Source organism: Aricia agestis, chromosome 6, assembly GCF_905147365.1.
Source record: "Aricia agestis chromosome 6, ilAriAges1.1, whole genome shotgun sequence".
NCBI lineage: Eukaryota > Metazoa > Arthropoda > Insecta > Lepidoptera > Lycaenidae > Aricia > Aricia agestis.
Genome location: NC_056411.1, coordinates 5,882,745 through 5,898,307, shown reverse-complemented (window position 1 = coordinate 5,898,307; position 15,563 = coordinate 5,882,745). Strand labels below are relative to the sequence as shown.

The 15,563-nt window shown below is 36.7% G+C and overlaps 1 protein-coding gene across 1 annotated transcript; it reads right to left on the bottom strand.

Moving 5' to 3' along the window:
- Positions 1 to 7,783: 7,783 nt before the first annotated feature.
- Positions 7,784 to 14,068, bottom strand: LOC121728451 (proteasome inhibitor PI31 subunit). The gene is made up of 6 exons (XM_042116647.1): positions 13,823 to 14,068; positions 13,240 to 13,389; positions 11,642 to 11,825; positions 11,243 to 11,312; positions 9,304 to 9,441; positions 7,784 to 7,997 (listed from the first exon to the last, which is right to left on the bottom strand). Exons 1-6 carry the CDS (start codon positions 13,964 to 13,966, stop codon positions 7,865 to 7,867), a joined length of 819 nt encoding a protein of 272 aa, XP_041972581.1. The 5' UTR covers positions 13,967 to 14,068; the 3' UTR covers positions 7,784 to 7,864.
- Positions 14,069 to 15,563: the final 1,495 nt, after the last annotated feature.

Genomic DNA, 15,563 nt, shown 5'->3' with positions numbered 1-15,563 from the left:
GCGAGCCGTCGAGCTTTAGTCAAGCGTGTGAGTTTTGCGGTCCGCACGCTAATTTTTACTCGATTTGGAGTAAAACTATCGAGTAATGCCGAATGTGTGGACGAAAGCCTAAGCTGTGGTTTTCACTCTACGTGATAGCTCGATCAAGTAAAACCGAAACCATGTGAGTACTTAGCATTACATGTAAAATTACTCCAAACCAACCTGTCATTCTTCCTTCTTGTCTGTCCTGTGTTAGCTGAAGAGGAGTTTGCGCCACTTCCATGTTATAAGTCCCAATATTTAAGACACTCGCATTAAATTTGCGAAGAATTTTAATTAAAACATAGAGTGTTACGAAATATTAACTGCAAACATTATTTATTACAGCATAGAAAAGCGTCCATAACAAAAAAAAAAGTAAATTCTAAATTCAAATTTTCGAAATTCGAATTATCGCGATGTTTTTTTTACGTTTGACAAACGCGAGGCACAGGCCGCGCGCGGCAACAGCCAGGGCACTTTTGACAGAGCGCCACAACGTGCACTAGTTGGAAGGCGGGGCGAAACCCCGCCCTATTGCTTTTCGCGTCTGACTCTACCCCGGACAGGGGGAGAGTTCGATTTTGGGTCAGCCGTTAAGCGTCCGTTTTAAGCTTTAATTTGTGGCATTACGGCGCAGCATCGACCATTTAGAATAATGAAGTCGTTCCGAGCCGCTCTTAAATGAATTTTTTATTGCCTTTGCATATTCAAATTATTTTTTATCTTCATAAATTTGATTATAATCTTCGTTGAAATTACCTACGAAATCAATATTTTATTAAACTAAAAAGCTATTAAGGTAAGGTCTTCAAATTCATAGCCATTCCATCTTTTTGTATTAAAAATAACAAGTATTATATTAGGTTTCCATTGGTTTCCTGTTTTTGATCATTCCGATTGCCAAGTGTCTGGCAAAGTGCTGAGTTCGATTCCATGTTCCTGAAAATGTGCACTTGATTTGCATTTAGTCTGTAGGTTTAACCACCTTTAGGGTTCTGCATAAATATTATTTTGAAAATCTTTACAAAACATAATAGGTAGGTACTTATTATATTTTTAACTCGCAAGAAAAAAAAACTTATATCCTCGTGCGTTTTTTTTTCTTAAAAACTTTTTTATACCCTTTATACCTAACGGACCAAGAGAAGTGAGTTTGTTATCAAAATAATATGAGGTAATATCATTTGTACAGTGCCCAATAAGAAGAGGGTGCGTTTGAGGCGTGGCATCGTCACCGCGAAAAGTGGCATCAGAGAGGAAAAGTCAACAATTTCCCGCGCCGCGCCCGCCAATCAGGATATTATATTTCGTGTGTCATTGTACTGTAGGTACGTCTATGGCGGTAGGTATCGGACCATGCCTAATGTAAGTCAGAAAAGATATAAAGCAAAGTAGAAATTATTTTTTAAAAGAGTTTTTGGTGTCAGAGAATGCAACCTTCATGACACTAATGCTATGTCCACACTGTGCACTTTCATCTTCAATTTTCGTCATCAACTTTCATATTGGCGCATTCAATAATTGAACGCGTCAAGGAACGAAACGCCAATATTGTCATTTTTGAAGTTTTGGATACGGTCAGAGGGCATGCGTCGCGGGCATGCCTCACGTTCGCTGTTGACTACGCTATAACGCATGCCCTAGACGAACAGAAAAAGGCACGGTGTGGACTGTGGACAATGCTAATAGCTTTGTCCACACTGTGCCTTTTCACTACAAACATCAAAAAATATTATATCCACAACTGTACCTACATAGAAGCTGAACTTCTTTTTTGAAGTCCGTTTAAAATAGCGGAAAGAATCAATTAAAATATTTAGGTAGTTACGAGGTAGGTATGAAACTTTTCAGTTCTAATAATGACAAATTATAAGTGAGAGGTTGGTGAGAGGTAAGACATAAATCATTCTGAAAATGGTAAAAGTTTAGCTGCAGACTGCAGTATAGATTTAACTTGCAGGTAGCATGCCGAAATTTTATTTGAAACAAAAATAACTTCTAAAATATGTGGTTATGGTTAATGCTAATTTAACTTTAAACTTAACTTTGACCACAGAATTTGACAGAAGACGTAACTGGTCCGACCACTGTCAAAAATGGCGTTTTTGTATGATGACAGCTTAGTTCCTTTTTTTGCCACGTGCATTTAAAGCCTTGTCGAGCTCTATGATTATGGTTAAATATACGTCCATTTTTAACTTTAACCAAAGATTTGACATTTTGCATTGTAGTTAAAGTTACAGTTATGGTTAAAGTAAGTTGGTGCAACCCACCCTAACTCTACTTCCAGCTCTTTCCAAATAATACATTATTTGGAAAGAGCTCTTTTTTACCACCCACATCATTTTAAAAATCCTAATAAATTAATTAGCTTATCTTTGTAGTCATTATTACAAAGATTTAGCTATTAATATCTCTCATATTTATGTCCCTATTATAAATAACCATTATCGATTTGATCTTTTGATATATTTAGTTCGCGCGTCGCGTAGAAGATATTTTTAGAAAATGTTATTGTAGGCACAACCTGGTTTAATGCTAAAATGGAAGATAGTCCTAATTGATGAAAATGCTAGCAGGTCAAGTACTCTTAGGTCATGTAATAGGTTTGGAAACCATTTTTATCTTGGCATTCTCTGGTCCCAAAAACTGTCATATATTATGATATAAATTAAGGCAGGAGATTAGTCTAAGAAAAATTGACTGCCTTGCCAGTTGCCTTTGAACATGGCACCAAAAATTAATAAACCACTGATACCTAAAATATTAAGAGAGCTAAAATTAATGGCCTTTGGCTAAAACTAAACACGTAGTTAGTTTCCACTTATAAGCCAATCTTTGCATTGAAAATTATCCCAAGACGTCTTTGCAATGAAAAAATCTACGTTCAACCCAAGGTTTTTAATTGACTCGACATTTTTCTTTACCACCTTTATTGTATTTTTATTTTAGCGATAATACATTTAAAATAATATTAAGTAAGTATAAATATAATAATATACCTTGTAGATACTTAACCTAAATTTTATAAGTACTTACTCCAAAATAATATCATGTTATTCAGAAAACATAATATCATAATTCAGTAGCGTGAAATCCCCTGAAATCCTCAAAGGAACCCCAAAAACTACCCACAAGTCAATCGCCAAACTCCGTACAGTAAAACACCCGCGCCCCCCAGTGGGGTAGGGGGTCGCTTCCCCCTTTTGCCCCCGAATTACCGCTCACCCCTTAACCGCGGTCTTCAGTGACAGTTCAATAAAGCATGGCGACCAATCGTGGCAAACGTCGCCCGGTATAAGCCAATAGGATTAACGCTATGCTCGTCTCCTTCTAACCCCAGCGGTTTGACATAAGCGGGTCCCGCTCGCACTCGCAGTCAGCGAATTCTTGATTCGATTGCGATTGATTTCTTTATTTGAATTTTCTTTTGTTTTTCATTTCAGTGAACGCGAAATCCGTTTATGGACTCAAGTAACAGTTTGTTTAAAAGGTTTGATGGTGACCTAAATCTGCTAAAACATAAATCGTTGCTGCATGATTTTCGGTCCTCCTTTGTTCGGCTTTTCATCCAAATTAAATACTTATGACCTTGCGCGCTAATTTTAATTAAAAACTATGTAATAAATGAAAAAAGTTGTGACTAAAATAAATAGCCTTTAGCTTACAACAAAATTTCATTCTTAGAGGTAGACAATGAAACTAGCTCTGAGCAAATTTTTCGAAATTCGATCCTTAGTTACTACGATCGGATCTACAGTAAATTATATTTAAGGAAAAAAATATACAGGGTGCAACAAAACTAAGTGATAATACACACATACTTAAGGGTGTAAAATATGTATCCCTTAGGTTGGGTTTACTGCAAAAGTATCAGCGCTGCAAGAGTTATTAGAGTAACTTTTGCATGGGAAAATTCTTTCAGCGCTGCTGCCTGCTACTTATACATTGAACTCTATATAAAGGACTCATACACACCTAAAGTATTAGCACATAGTTTTGTTACAACATGTAAGTATACAGAAGTATTTTAATTGTAATTTTATTTTAGTATACTTACTTAGGTTTTACCATTGACGCGAGGTGAAAGGTCAGATAACTAAGTATTTTAAGAGCATTGATTACAAAAACATTATGTTTTTTCAATAGGTACCCTATAATATGTAACAAAGCAGTTGGCACGCCAAATCTTATATCTTTAAAAATATATATATATATATAATTGGAATCTCGGAATCGGCTCCAACGATTTTCATGAAATTTAGTATATAGGGGGTTTCGGGGGTGATAAATCGATCTGGCTAGGAATCATTTTTAGAAAATGTCATTTTATTCGTGTTTTATTGAATACCGAGCAAAGCTCGGTCAAACAGCTAGTAATAAACTTAAATGAGTTAAAGTTATTAAAGGTATGTTACGATTACGAATAACGATTTGCGGAAGTTCCGCAAATCGTAATTTGTAATCTACCGTAGGATTTCAGATAATTACTAGACCTTTATGTCAAGGACATAAAGATCACTTTTACAAAAACAACGTAACAACAATAATATAGACATTCAACGTTTTATTTATCTCATCCCTCTATAATCACGTCATTGGCAATTATTTTAATCCCGACTGGATAGATACAAATTGAATAACACCGGCACCCCGCTGTGACGTCAGCGGCAGGTGACGTTTGGACTGTCATGGCCGCCCCACGGTTTTGACAGAATATTTGGCGGGAACGTTTGTGATTTGTTAGGTAATTTTATTTGTTTTGCCGGGTAGTTTTATTTCATATTTGATGCTATGGAAAGGGTATTATAGAAAATGTACTACCAAGATTTTGCAATGCATTACTTTATAAGTACAGCTATCCATGGGCAGCAGATTATAGCGGACCTACGTAAGTCAAACTTAGCCTCAAGCCTATAACATCACGATTAACTTGACATAGACGACCCAAAAACATAGGTCCATCCTGGTCTACCATCTGCCTATGAATCATCTGATAACATAACACATTAATAATAAGTACCTGGATGACCGAGCTTTGCTCGGTATAGCAAACACTCATTGACTTCGCGTTACTTAACAACGCCATCTGCTGGAATAGCTTTAGCTGTTGTTGTGTCGTTAAAGCAATTAGTTGCTCACAAAATAGTATTATTATTCGTCAATTGATGTCAGGAAGAGTCATATTTTTCAGTTTATCGATTATCGATAAAACATGAATAAAAAGACATTTCCTAAAAATTATTCCTAGCTAGATCAATTTATTGCCCCTGAAAACCCCTATATACTAAATTTCATAAAAATCGTTGGAGCCGATAAGGAGAAACCAATTATATATTTATATACAAGAATTGCTCGTTTAAAGATATAAGATACAATATAATAAACTAATTTTATATTTAACTTCTAAAATAAATAAATTAAGTACCCTAAGAAGTAAAGGTAAATAAATATTATCATGACTTAAAATATCCTAGCTTTACTACGAGATGCTACGTAGCTGCTACGCGGACGCTACGGTTGCTACGAAACGTGCTACAAGTGACAAGTCCGCCTAAAACTTTTATTAACTTTTTTTTTATGAAATAAGGGAGCAAACGAGCAAACGGGTCACCTGATGGAAAGCAACTTCCGTCGCCCATGGACACTCGCAGCATCAGAAGAGCTGCGGGCGGCCTTTTAAGAGGGAATAGGGTAATAGGAGAGGGTAGGGAAGGGAAGGAAAGGGAATAGTTGAGGGTAGGGAAGGGAATAGGGTAGGGGTTAGGGGATTGGGCCTCCGGTAAACTCACTCACTCGGCGAAACACAGTGCAAGCGCTATTTCACGCCGGTTTTCTGTGAGAACGTGGTATTTATCCGGTCGAGCCGGCCCATTCGTGCCGAAGCATGGCTCTCTCACGTATAAAAACTACTTTTATTACAATAATATTATGATTCCGTTTTAAATAATTTAAAATTTTGAGCCAAATGTAAATGCAAACAGTAATTGAAAGCAAAAAATAATGCTCCTTTATAAGTGAAACTAAGAATTTAACCGGTTAAATTAAAGGTTAGGTTTAACCAGTTTGCGACAAAGTGATAAAATAACCTAGTGGGAAGAGCACTCTGATATTTTTTTATATCTACCTAATATTTTCGGGCAAAATAATATGATTTGTATTATAAATATTATAATCCATGAAAGGAAGTGGGACATACTTTATTTTTAAGCCTGTATATTGTATAAGCAATATTTTCTAAAAAAATATTTGAGTTGTGTGCGATTGCGACAATAATAATATATTCATCATCATCATATCAGCCTAGAGTCGTCCACTGAATAATTATATATTAATATATTATTATTCATAATATATTAATTTAATTTTCCTGTTTCCTTTAGATAAATATGGCCATTTTGCGTACGTACTTTGTAGATGACGTTACCAAAAGATAGTCAGTAGATACGAATTCGTATCAATCCGTCCAAAACAATGATCACAATAATTGGTACACGAGAGCCCTTTGTCAATTCAGGAGCAATTGCATCAGTGCAGCAGTGTGTGTGGTTTACAACGAGTGGCCAGATACACTGCACTGTGTCATAGTAATACTATCATAATCAAAGAGAATATTATATACTATGTAAAAATCATAAGATGTATAGTGTTCCGCAAACTTTTTGTGTTCAAGGTACATCTAGAAAAATGAAAATTTTTGGAGGTACCACAAATTAATCAGCGTGTACGGTGTATGCTCTGAGGTCACATCCCTTCGTCCTAAAATGTACCTTTTTTGGTTCTTATAAACTAGGAATAAACACGACGACATTTTTGAGGTACACCAACTACCGGCCACGGTACACGCTTTGTGGTATAGGCTATGATCCGTTTGTAATCATTTTGTGCTACATGTAAACAAATAATTTATCGCGTGAAATTAATTGAAACCGTACATTTTCCGTGATAAAAACTATCCTAGGTATGTCTTTTCCTGGGAGCCAAGGTATTTGCATACCCATCGAAATCGGTTTAGCGGTTTAAGCGTGAAGAGGTCACAGACAGACAGACAACACTTTCGCAGTTATAATATAATGCTCGGACCGCACCTGCGTAGTGCTTCGTGCTGCGTGCACCCCTTGAAATGTGACACTTTTGACAAGCAAACAAACGGCAGACCGTGCGCCTAGCCAAGATGGCGCGCGAGGACGATTTTCAAATGACAAACAAAAAGGTTCGCCCATAGAGTCCATAGAGTAAAGTATCATGTTTCGTTCAGAATGTGGCCTATGTATCAAAGATCGTAACTAATCAAACATCGTCATACAACAATAATCTCTATTTCAGCGAGATACGTTACATAATCGCGCGGAACCCGGGTTCCGATTTGACGTTTGACGGAATGTCACAGTACAAATGGCCCGGAACCCAGTTTCCAGATAGGAGTTGAGGGTTATATCGTCCGATACCATTGGACACTGCGTGTATCGTCCAATGGTATCGTCTTATAGCACGAAGCTTCGTACGATAGACGCATGTGCGGCAGCAGCATTAGTATGATAGCATTTTAGCTACCCATACTAAGATTTATTTAATCAAAATTAATTCAAACTGAGTATAGTGTTATAAATTATAATATACTATAACTAGCTTTCCGCCCGCGGCTCCGCCCGCGTGGATTTCGGTTATATCGCGCTTCAAAATGAAACGTACTTATTTTCGTGAGGGATTTGTATAAATCTCCATAAGCCTCGAAATAAAACCACTAATTTATAAGTAATACAATATATTTATTACACCAATATAGTTATTACACCAAATATATTCTTCACACAATATAACAATAAACAGTATTACACGTTCACAGAAACTGGTTGTCGTTGAAGCCCGGTGGTGGGAAGTGGTCTGCGTCTGGGGGGGGTCTGCGGCCAGGGAAGGGGCCCGCGCCGGGGGGGCCGAACGGGTCGAACCTGGCCCCAGGGGGTACGGCGCCCCTGAAAAATGAAATAGTAAAATATTAATTATTAAAATATTATTTGCCCAGACGACGACCTCTGTAGCGGTTAAGAGGAGTCCACACCGCCGTTTTTCCATACAAACGTTGTCCCCTGTTTCCTCCCTGGGTAATGCCGGTAGAGTTATGATTTTTTTTCTGAATATCTATGGCCACTATTAGCATGTCCCTGTTTTCTTTTTTTTCATAATTTTATTATTAAAAAAGATAAGAACGTCCAAAACCCAAAAAAATGGCCAGATTTTCCTCTGTGTTCAAACACCCAGAAAACAAAACTGGCTAAAATATACAAAAAAAATAAAACATAGGAACACAGCTCAAGCCTTGCTTTATTCGTAATTAAAAAAGTACTTAAATCGGTTACGTTTTGGAGAAGGAATCAGCGGACAACGAATCGAAGATTTTCTGTTCTTTTATTAGAACTTTTGTCGTGTTGTCTCTATCGCGCTCTGCGGTGGGAGACTTGAGATTGGTGAGACAGCAATACATTTTCAAATACCTAATTTCAATTTCTCTCGCCCCTAGTGTATCCTCTTAAGAGTGTCATGTGTGGCAGCTCAAGCCGGGGTTCGCGGGTTCGAATCCCGCCGACAGAAAGAACGTATTTAAAGTTCCTGGGCCATGGCTGAGGCTGTGTACTAAATATTATGTGTATGATATATAATAAAACTCTTAAATATATGTATAGTACAAAAGTATTAAATATATTACCGTTGTCTGGTAGATATTATTATTATTGTATAGCTTTTATCACAGGCTTTGAAACAAGATACTCCGTAACGAAAATAAACCTAACAGCGGAGCGGCGTTGAAAGCCACAAAACAGATTTTGGCACGATGTTTGTGTGCGTGCGACGATAGCTTTACCGCGGCAGTCCCCGAGTTCCACACATTTTTTATGTGTAAAAACTAAAAACATAATATAGTCCGGGTTCCATAGAACATTTTTTTTATCATACCTGACCGAAAGTTTGAATATCTTCTTTTGTTTGCGGGAAGAAAGATGCATAATTATATTGACAGTGTGAGACAGTGACAGTTTAACTAAATAAGTATGTCACCATGGCAACGTCCGTCGCTGTCCCGTCGCACAAACAATGGTCGCCGTCATCTCGAGTTGTAATAATTTACTATTATTTATTCAACAAATGCACTTATCAATATAAAAAAGCCCATTCTCAGACCTACTGAATATGCATATAAAATTTGGTAAAAATCAGTAAAGCCGTTTCGGAGGAATACGGTAACTAACATTGTAACACGAGAATTTTATATATAAGGATTACCTAGGCAGACCCCCTGGGATACCAAGTCCGGGGTTCTCCAGGTCTCGCCGTGGCTGGAATGGGTCGAACAGCATCCCGCCGCCCACGCCCAACGGGTCTAAGTCAGCCCTGCCCACGTTTCTGCCTGAACCTGGTACCCTGAAAAAAACAATAAACATATCTATAGAATACTAGCTGACCCGGCAAACGTTGTTTTGCCGTATAAATTATTTTTAGTATCAATAATATAAAAAGTCGATAAAAACCTATTCTCAGGCCTAACAAATGTACTATCAGAGAAGTTGACTCCTAACCAGATGGGGGACCTACGGGTCTTACTTACTACAAACTACGTAAAGTTTAATCGCGTTACGTCAAACCTACGTTACGTCAAAAATGTATCTACTTTTTATAGCATTTTATAAACAAATAAACGTTGTTTAAGTGGTAGTTTTTGAATGAAATATCTGAATTCAACAAATCAAATCAAAAAAGGAAATGATGTATTCTACGAATAATAAAAAATTAAGAAAGAGTAACTGCGTCAAAAAAATTGTTCCGCGAGCTACAAAAAGAAACCAGAATACATGCATACTTTATGCAAAAAGAGACCCGAATACATGCATAATTTTGTGTAATTATACAAGTGACAATAATTATTGTAAACGGCTTTTTTTCGTAAATTTGAGCGTTAGTGTTTCATAGCTATTGTCATATTTTAGTGTGCGAAAAGTAACTAAATTTAAAACAATTAATTATCCAAATACATCCATTTGAATAAAGGTTCATTTTGGCAGGGTAGTTCGCATTGAAAACTCTTTTACTCGACAGTGGAGTGAAAGCGGAGCACCCACAATTTTTTAGTGGGTAGACACTAAGACTACCATCTTACCACACTCTCGCCGAGTTAATAACACCACCAACTTAGAAATGTTTGTTTCATACCCGTGCGAAGCAGGAGCGGGCTGCTAGTTAGTTATAAGAATAAATTATGTTGATGTGAGATTTTGCTGGTGTTGGCGTTATATATTTATAAAATGTTTAGGACTCCTGAAGTGTAAGTTTTTATGCAATATCCTAAAACTAACACTGTACACGTAAAATAGTGACAAATAAAGCCACTTTCATTGAGGGGAAACCTCTGAAAAATGTAATTTCATCATAGTTTTACAGGTAAACATTTTATCTCCTCTCGGGCGTCACCCGCCATACAGAAAAGCTACCCATGATGCCTATCGGTGACATCCGCACGGAAACGGTTAAAATATCTCCATACCAAATTTCAACAAATTCGGTTCAGCGGTTTAGGCGTGAAGAGGTTAGAGACAGACTTTCGCATTTATAATATTCGCATTTATAAGATGATCAATTTCTCTCATGGTATTGTAGAAAGCAACATTTGTATAAAACATTTTTGCATCAAGTCTGGGCCTAATTTTAAGTGACCAATGACTATACAGAGTGCAATTAAACCTTCCTGCCAAATTTCGATACATTGATCCTTGTTAAAAATAAAAATACATGTATTTTTTCTATTATTATCACTCAATACTAAAATGTTGAGAAATAGCTTCCGAAAGTTATTCTAAAAAACACCACAATTAAAGGACACTACGCCGACGCGTGGCTCCCGCGCCTCCCCCCACGCCACCCCCCGCGTCACCCACCGCCGCGAATTGGCCGTTCTGCAACGATTTTAAGTTGGATAATATTATGTTATTGTAAAAAAAATATAAAAATGTAAAAAAATATATTAAAAATAATATGTGCACACTGCACAGCTGTTTTGATTTAGGTGTACCCCTTACCAGGGTTTTTTTTATAAAAGATTGAGACATCGCTTCGCGCGCTATAAACTGAAGTCCACGCGGACGAAGTCGCGGGCAACAGCTAGTGATAACTAAGCCCTAAAAAAATTGTCCGGAAGGTTTAATTGCACCCTGTATACTGGATCCCTTACCAAAGAGGATGTGGATTCTCCTGAGGCAGTCTGGGTCCAGGTGGAGGATTTGATGATCTTCTTTCTGTACCTAGAAAAATACATATTAAAATAATTAAAATAAAGTTTTAACCCAACTACAATTTATTGATAGTCCATTCATAAAGTAGCACCTCCATCGTGGTTATCATAGACAATAGATTTTTAATTGTTATGTGGCAGGCTGCTGCTTGGGGATTGATGAGTTAAGATACTGATCTTCAGTTCAGCCATGTAACACAGTAAATAAACATACACACATATATTATGTAGATTAGGATAATTATGTGCCTTTCTTTTCCTACACGCAAGTAAAGAGGTACAGGAATAGGTGGTGCTTCCATGGGATTCTTTAACATCAACCACGTGAAAAATGCTTACCTCTCGTAGTTTGTGTTTCTGTTGTATTTGTGGTTTTCTCAGTGAGAGACTCAATAAGGTCTCTCTTTATTTTGTACATAAAATCTTTGAATGTTGGTATTAAGTTCTCAATGCTTCCCCTAGTGTCTTGCACGAGCTCATTCATATTTAGGGCTACACTTGAAACTTCCAAGTCACCAGTTCTCTGCAAAAATATGTAGTTTAGTTACTTTTTACTTTTTTGACCTTCTATTTATTAAGTTTTTAGTTTTTTTTTAGATGAAAAAATTATTTTATGTTTCAGTAAAAAAAAAAGAAAAAAAAATAGGTTCAGGTACACATGAACCTATTTTTTTTATTTTTTTTTTATTTTATGAAATAAGGGGGCAAATAAGCAAATGGGTCACCTGATGGAAAGCAACTACCGTCGCCCATCAGAAGAGCTGGTAGAAGGTGCGTTGCCGGCCTTTTAAGAGGGAGTAGGGTAATAGGGAAGGGTAGGGATGGGAAGAGAAGGGCATAAGGGAGGGTAGGGAAGGGAATAGGGTAGGGGATTGGCTCACTCGGCGAAACACAGCGCAAGCGCTGTTTCACGCCGGTTTTCTGTGAGAATGTGGTATTTCTCTGGTCGAGCCGGCCCATTCGTGCCGAAGCATGGCTCTCCCACATATAAACCTTGTAATTTTCAATAATTTTTCCATATTCCCAGCTTAATATCAGCAACAAACAAATCAACGCTGACTTGTGACTACAAACAGTCAAGGAGGAAATTGAGACATACAGTAAAAAATATCCGGAAAGACTGGGTGGCCATACAAACAGTCTAGCTGCAGACTTAAAGTGATCAGGCAGTCGAATCTTCACACACCTTGAAAGGAACAGTGTACCAAATCTGTATACAAGATATTTCTGTAGAGAATAGATGAGATTGTGCTCACTAGATGCACATCTTTGCTGAATCTTTTTCTTATCTGTCCATTGTAAATATTTGTCCAGTGTTTATATTTCATGTATGTGTTTGTTGTTATGTTTACAAGATATAAAGTATAAGTTATAAGCGAGTGCCGTTTGTGGGATCACAGACTGACAGGGGGCCACGGAAGATCAGGTGCCATGGCTTGCAGTGGTTGATGCCTGAATGGACTACCCCTTTAAACATGTGGTGTGTGCATTGCACAGCCATAACCGAGTTTAATTTTAAGTAGGTAGTTAAATGTTGTATGCGTCCTGTCAATTTACTTGAATTCCTTGTTTTATTGTTATTTAACTCTGGCTATGTTCTGTCCCTTTCACATGTTTAATAAAGTTTTTTTTATTTTATTTTTTTAAGATAATACTCCAGATGACAATCGCACATTGCACTAGACTATTGTTTGAATAAACAGATATCTAGGTTGCAAGAAAAAAAAACTGTATCAAACTCTTAATGCGCTTCACAGACTACATCTACTTACCAAGTTTCAATAGTATAGTATAGCTATAGTATAACTATAGTTACGTAGAAAAGTGGCTGTGACATACGGACTGACAGACAGACACATGACAAATCTATAAGGGTTCCGTTTTTTGCCATTTGGCTATGGAACCCTAAAAAACAGAAAAATAAATAAGAATCTTACCATTAAGTTAATAATGAGATTGTCATCAGTCTTCAAGCCATGTAGGACAAATAGTTTGTCATCCAAAACATATCTGAGCGAATAGTTTTTTCCTTCATTCCAACCTGTTGGTAGTAGCTCACTTTTTTGTTCATCACCAGAGAGAGAAAGCTGTAATACAAAGTGTATGACTGTACACCAGATGATTTAATATACCTCGATCGCGGAAATTACAGACACAATAGATTTTCAATTGTTATGCAACAGTCGGGTGCCGCTTGGGGATTGATGGGTCAATTACTTTACTAAATAAATAAAGTATAAAATTGATTTATTTCTGAATAGATTTGAAACAAAAGCTTTCACAACTTTGGTTAAAGAACTTAAAGTGAAAATAGTAAGATAACTGCTCAAAAAACAAAGAGTACAATATAATAAATAATAATATATGTACTTTTATGAGAGTCCAGAGCATTTCCAGGCGAAATTAATTTAAATCGGTGCAGGAGTTTAGGCCGGATGACTGACAGACGTACAATGTACATACTATCGCATTTATACATTTTATGGATTAAAAATTGATAATGTCTATATATAATCTTACCTCATCACCGATTCCAATGCATCTAAAACCTCTTTTTAAAAGATTAAAATGAATAAATGCTATTATTATGTCGGATTTATCTTTAACATTATTTTCTACCGACTTGTACGTTAATTCCCATCCATATAGCGGATCCGTTGCCATATTCGAAGTTCTTCTCTTCAAGCTAATTATTAAAATTTTAATATTCTAAAATTCTGCAATCTTAAAACTACCAAAACAAAAATATTTCTAATTTGTGTTGTCATGCAGTGTACGCCGTACGGTATATTTCACAGATTGTATATTTTGTTTGAGAAATGAGTGACAACTGACACACGAGTGACAACTGACATTTCATTTGGAAGGCGTTCCATTGCTAGTTTTAGTCTATTGCTTAAGCAATCTGACGTCCCGGTAGCCAATCAAATCTAAAGAAAAGGAACACACCCTTGACAGCTACCGTAAAGTTGTCAGTTGTCACTGCCATTTTTTGTGATAATGCATAGATAAACCCCGCGTTCCAGATGATGTTAGAAACGCTCACGCTCAAGACAAGACCGTAGTTTTTCCCGTTCCACTAGCATGTGAGCGTCAGTGATACAAACCCAAGTGGAACGGATTCTGGATCATTTTGAGCGTTTTGAGAAAAGTTTAAAAAAAGAACATAATATAATATTTTTTTTATACATAGGTACATTAAAAGGGCCTATTCACGGCAGGACTGCACGGCAGTCCTGCAGTGAAAAGTCGTAAATAAAAGTAATAATTGTTTATAGTTACATTTATTACAAAATACATAATAGGTACTCTATTTGTTTCGTTTTTAGTATTATATTTTTTTAGTTACGTAATCGTATTTTAATATAGTAAATAGTAATTAAACTTTTATTAATAAGTACATAACAAAACCACATAATATTATTATATTATACTTTGCATATTTACTATTGTCACATATAAACGTTAGGTAATAATACCGCGTCTTGTCAAGTACGAGCAAGTCAACAACAACAGCAACAGGTACAGGAGATATGAAAATTAGTATTATATTATTTTATAAGAAATCATTTGACCTTTCATTAAAAACAATTTCTTTTCCAATCAAAATATTTGATTAAATGTTATTTAATATATTTCAATTAAAATATTATTTGTAATGAAATAATATAAAGTTTTTTTTGTCTCTAATCTCTCTTGCAAACTTTCCGAACATGGCTTTCGCGATATAGTTACGTTAAAATTTAAAAAAAAACTAAAACGCCCACTTTGACCCTTAGATTATGTACCTACTTTGACCCATCTTCGTCAAGGGTAGTTTTGAGCGAAAATGATGACGTCATGAGTAACGTCATAGCCGCGATCAAAATGACCCCGGTCGCCAAAGGAAACGGCAGAAGGGGACTTTTTGAGCGTTTTGGTCAAAATTAACGTCTTCTGGAACGCAGCCAAAGTATTAGCGGCCCTTTAAGATTACATTGCTCACCAGCAAAAAGCTTTTTAAGCACAGAACACGAATGCCTGTTTTCACCAACGGTCTCCTAACGCTAAGTGTTCTCTAGCGATCTTTGCGGGTCAAATATCTCTTTTAAACGGCCCATTCACGAATGGGCCTCACTTTCACACTCGGTGTTTCCGTCCGGCAACACCGAGTGTGAACCAATCAGTGAGGCCCATTCACGGCAGGACTGCCGTGCAGTCCTGCCGTGAATGGGCTTTTTAAAACAAACACATTTAAAAAAAAGTAATGTTTTGCAAAAGT

Bases quoted from the DNA above. Each gene is read 5' to 3' on its own strand.
- LOC121728451 (XM_042116647.1), bottom strand. From the start codon at position 13,966: ATGGCAACGGATCCGCTATATGGATGGGAATTAACGTACAAGTCGGTA. The intron at 11,313-11,641 runs GTAAGCATTTTT...GTATTTTTCTAG, and splicing joins AGAAACACAAACTACGAGAG to GTACAGAAAGAAGATCATCA. The intron at 9,442-11,242 runs GTAAGGGATCCA...TGTTTTTTTCAG, and splicing joins GAGAATCCACATCCTCTTTG to GGTACCAGGTTCAGGCAGAA.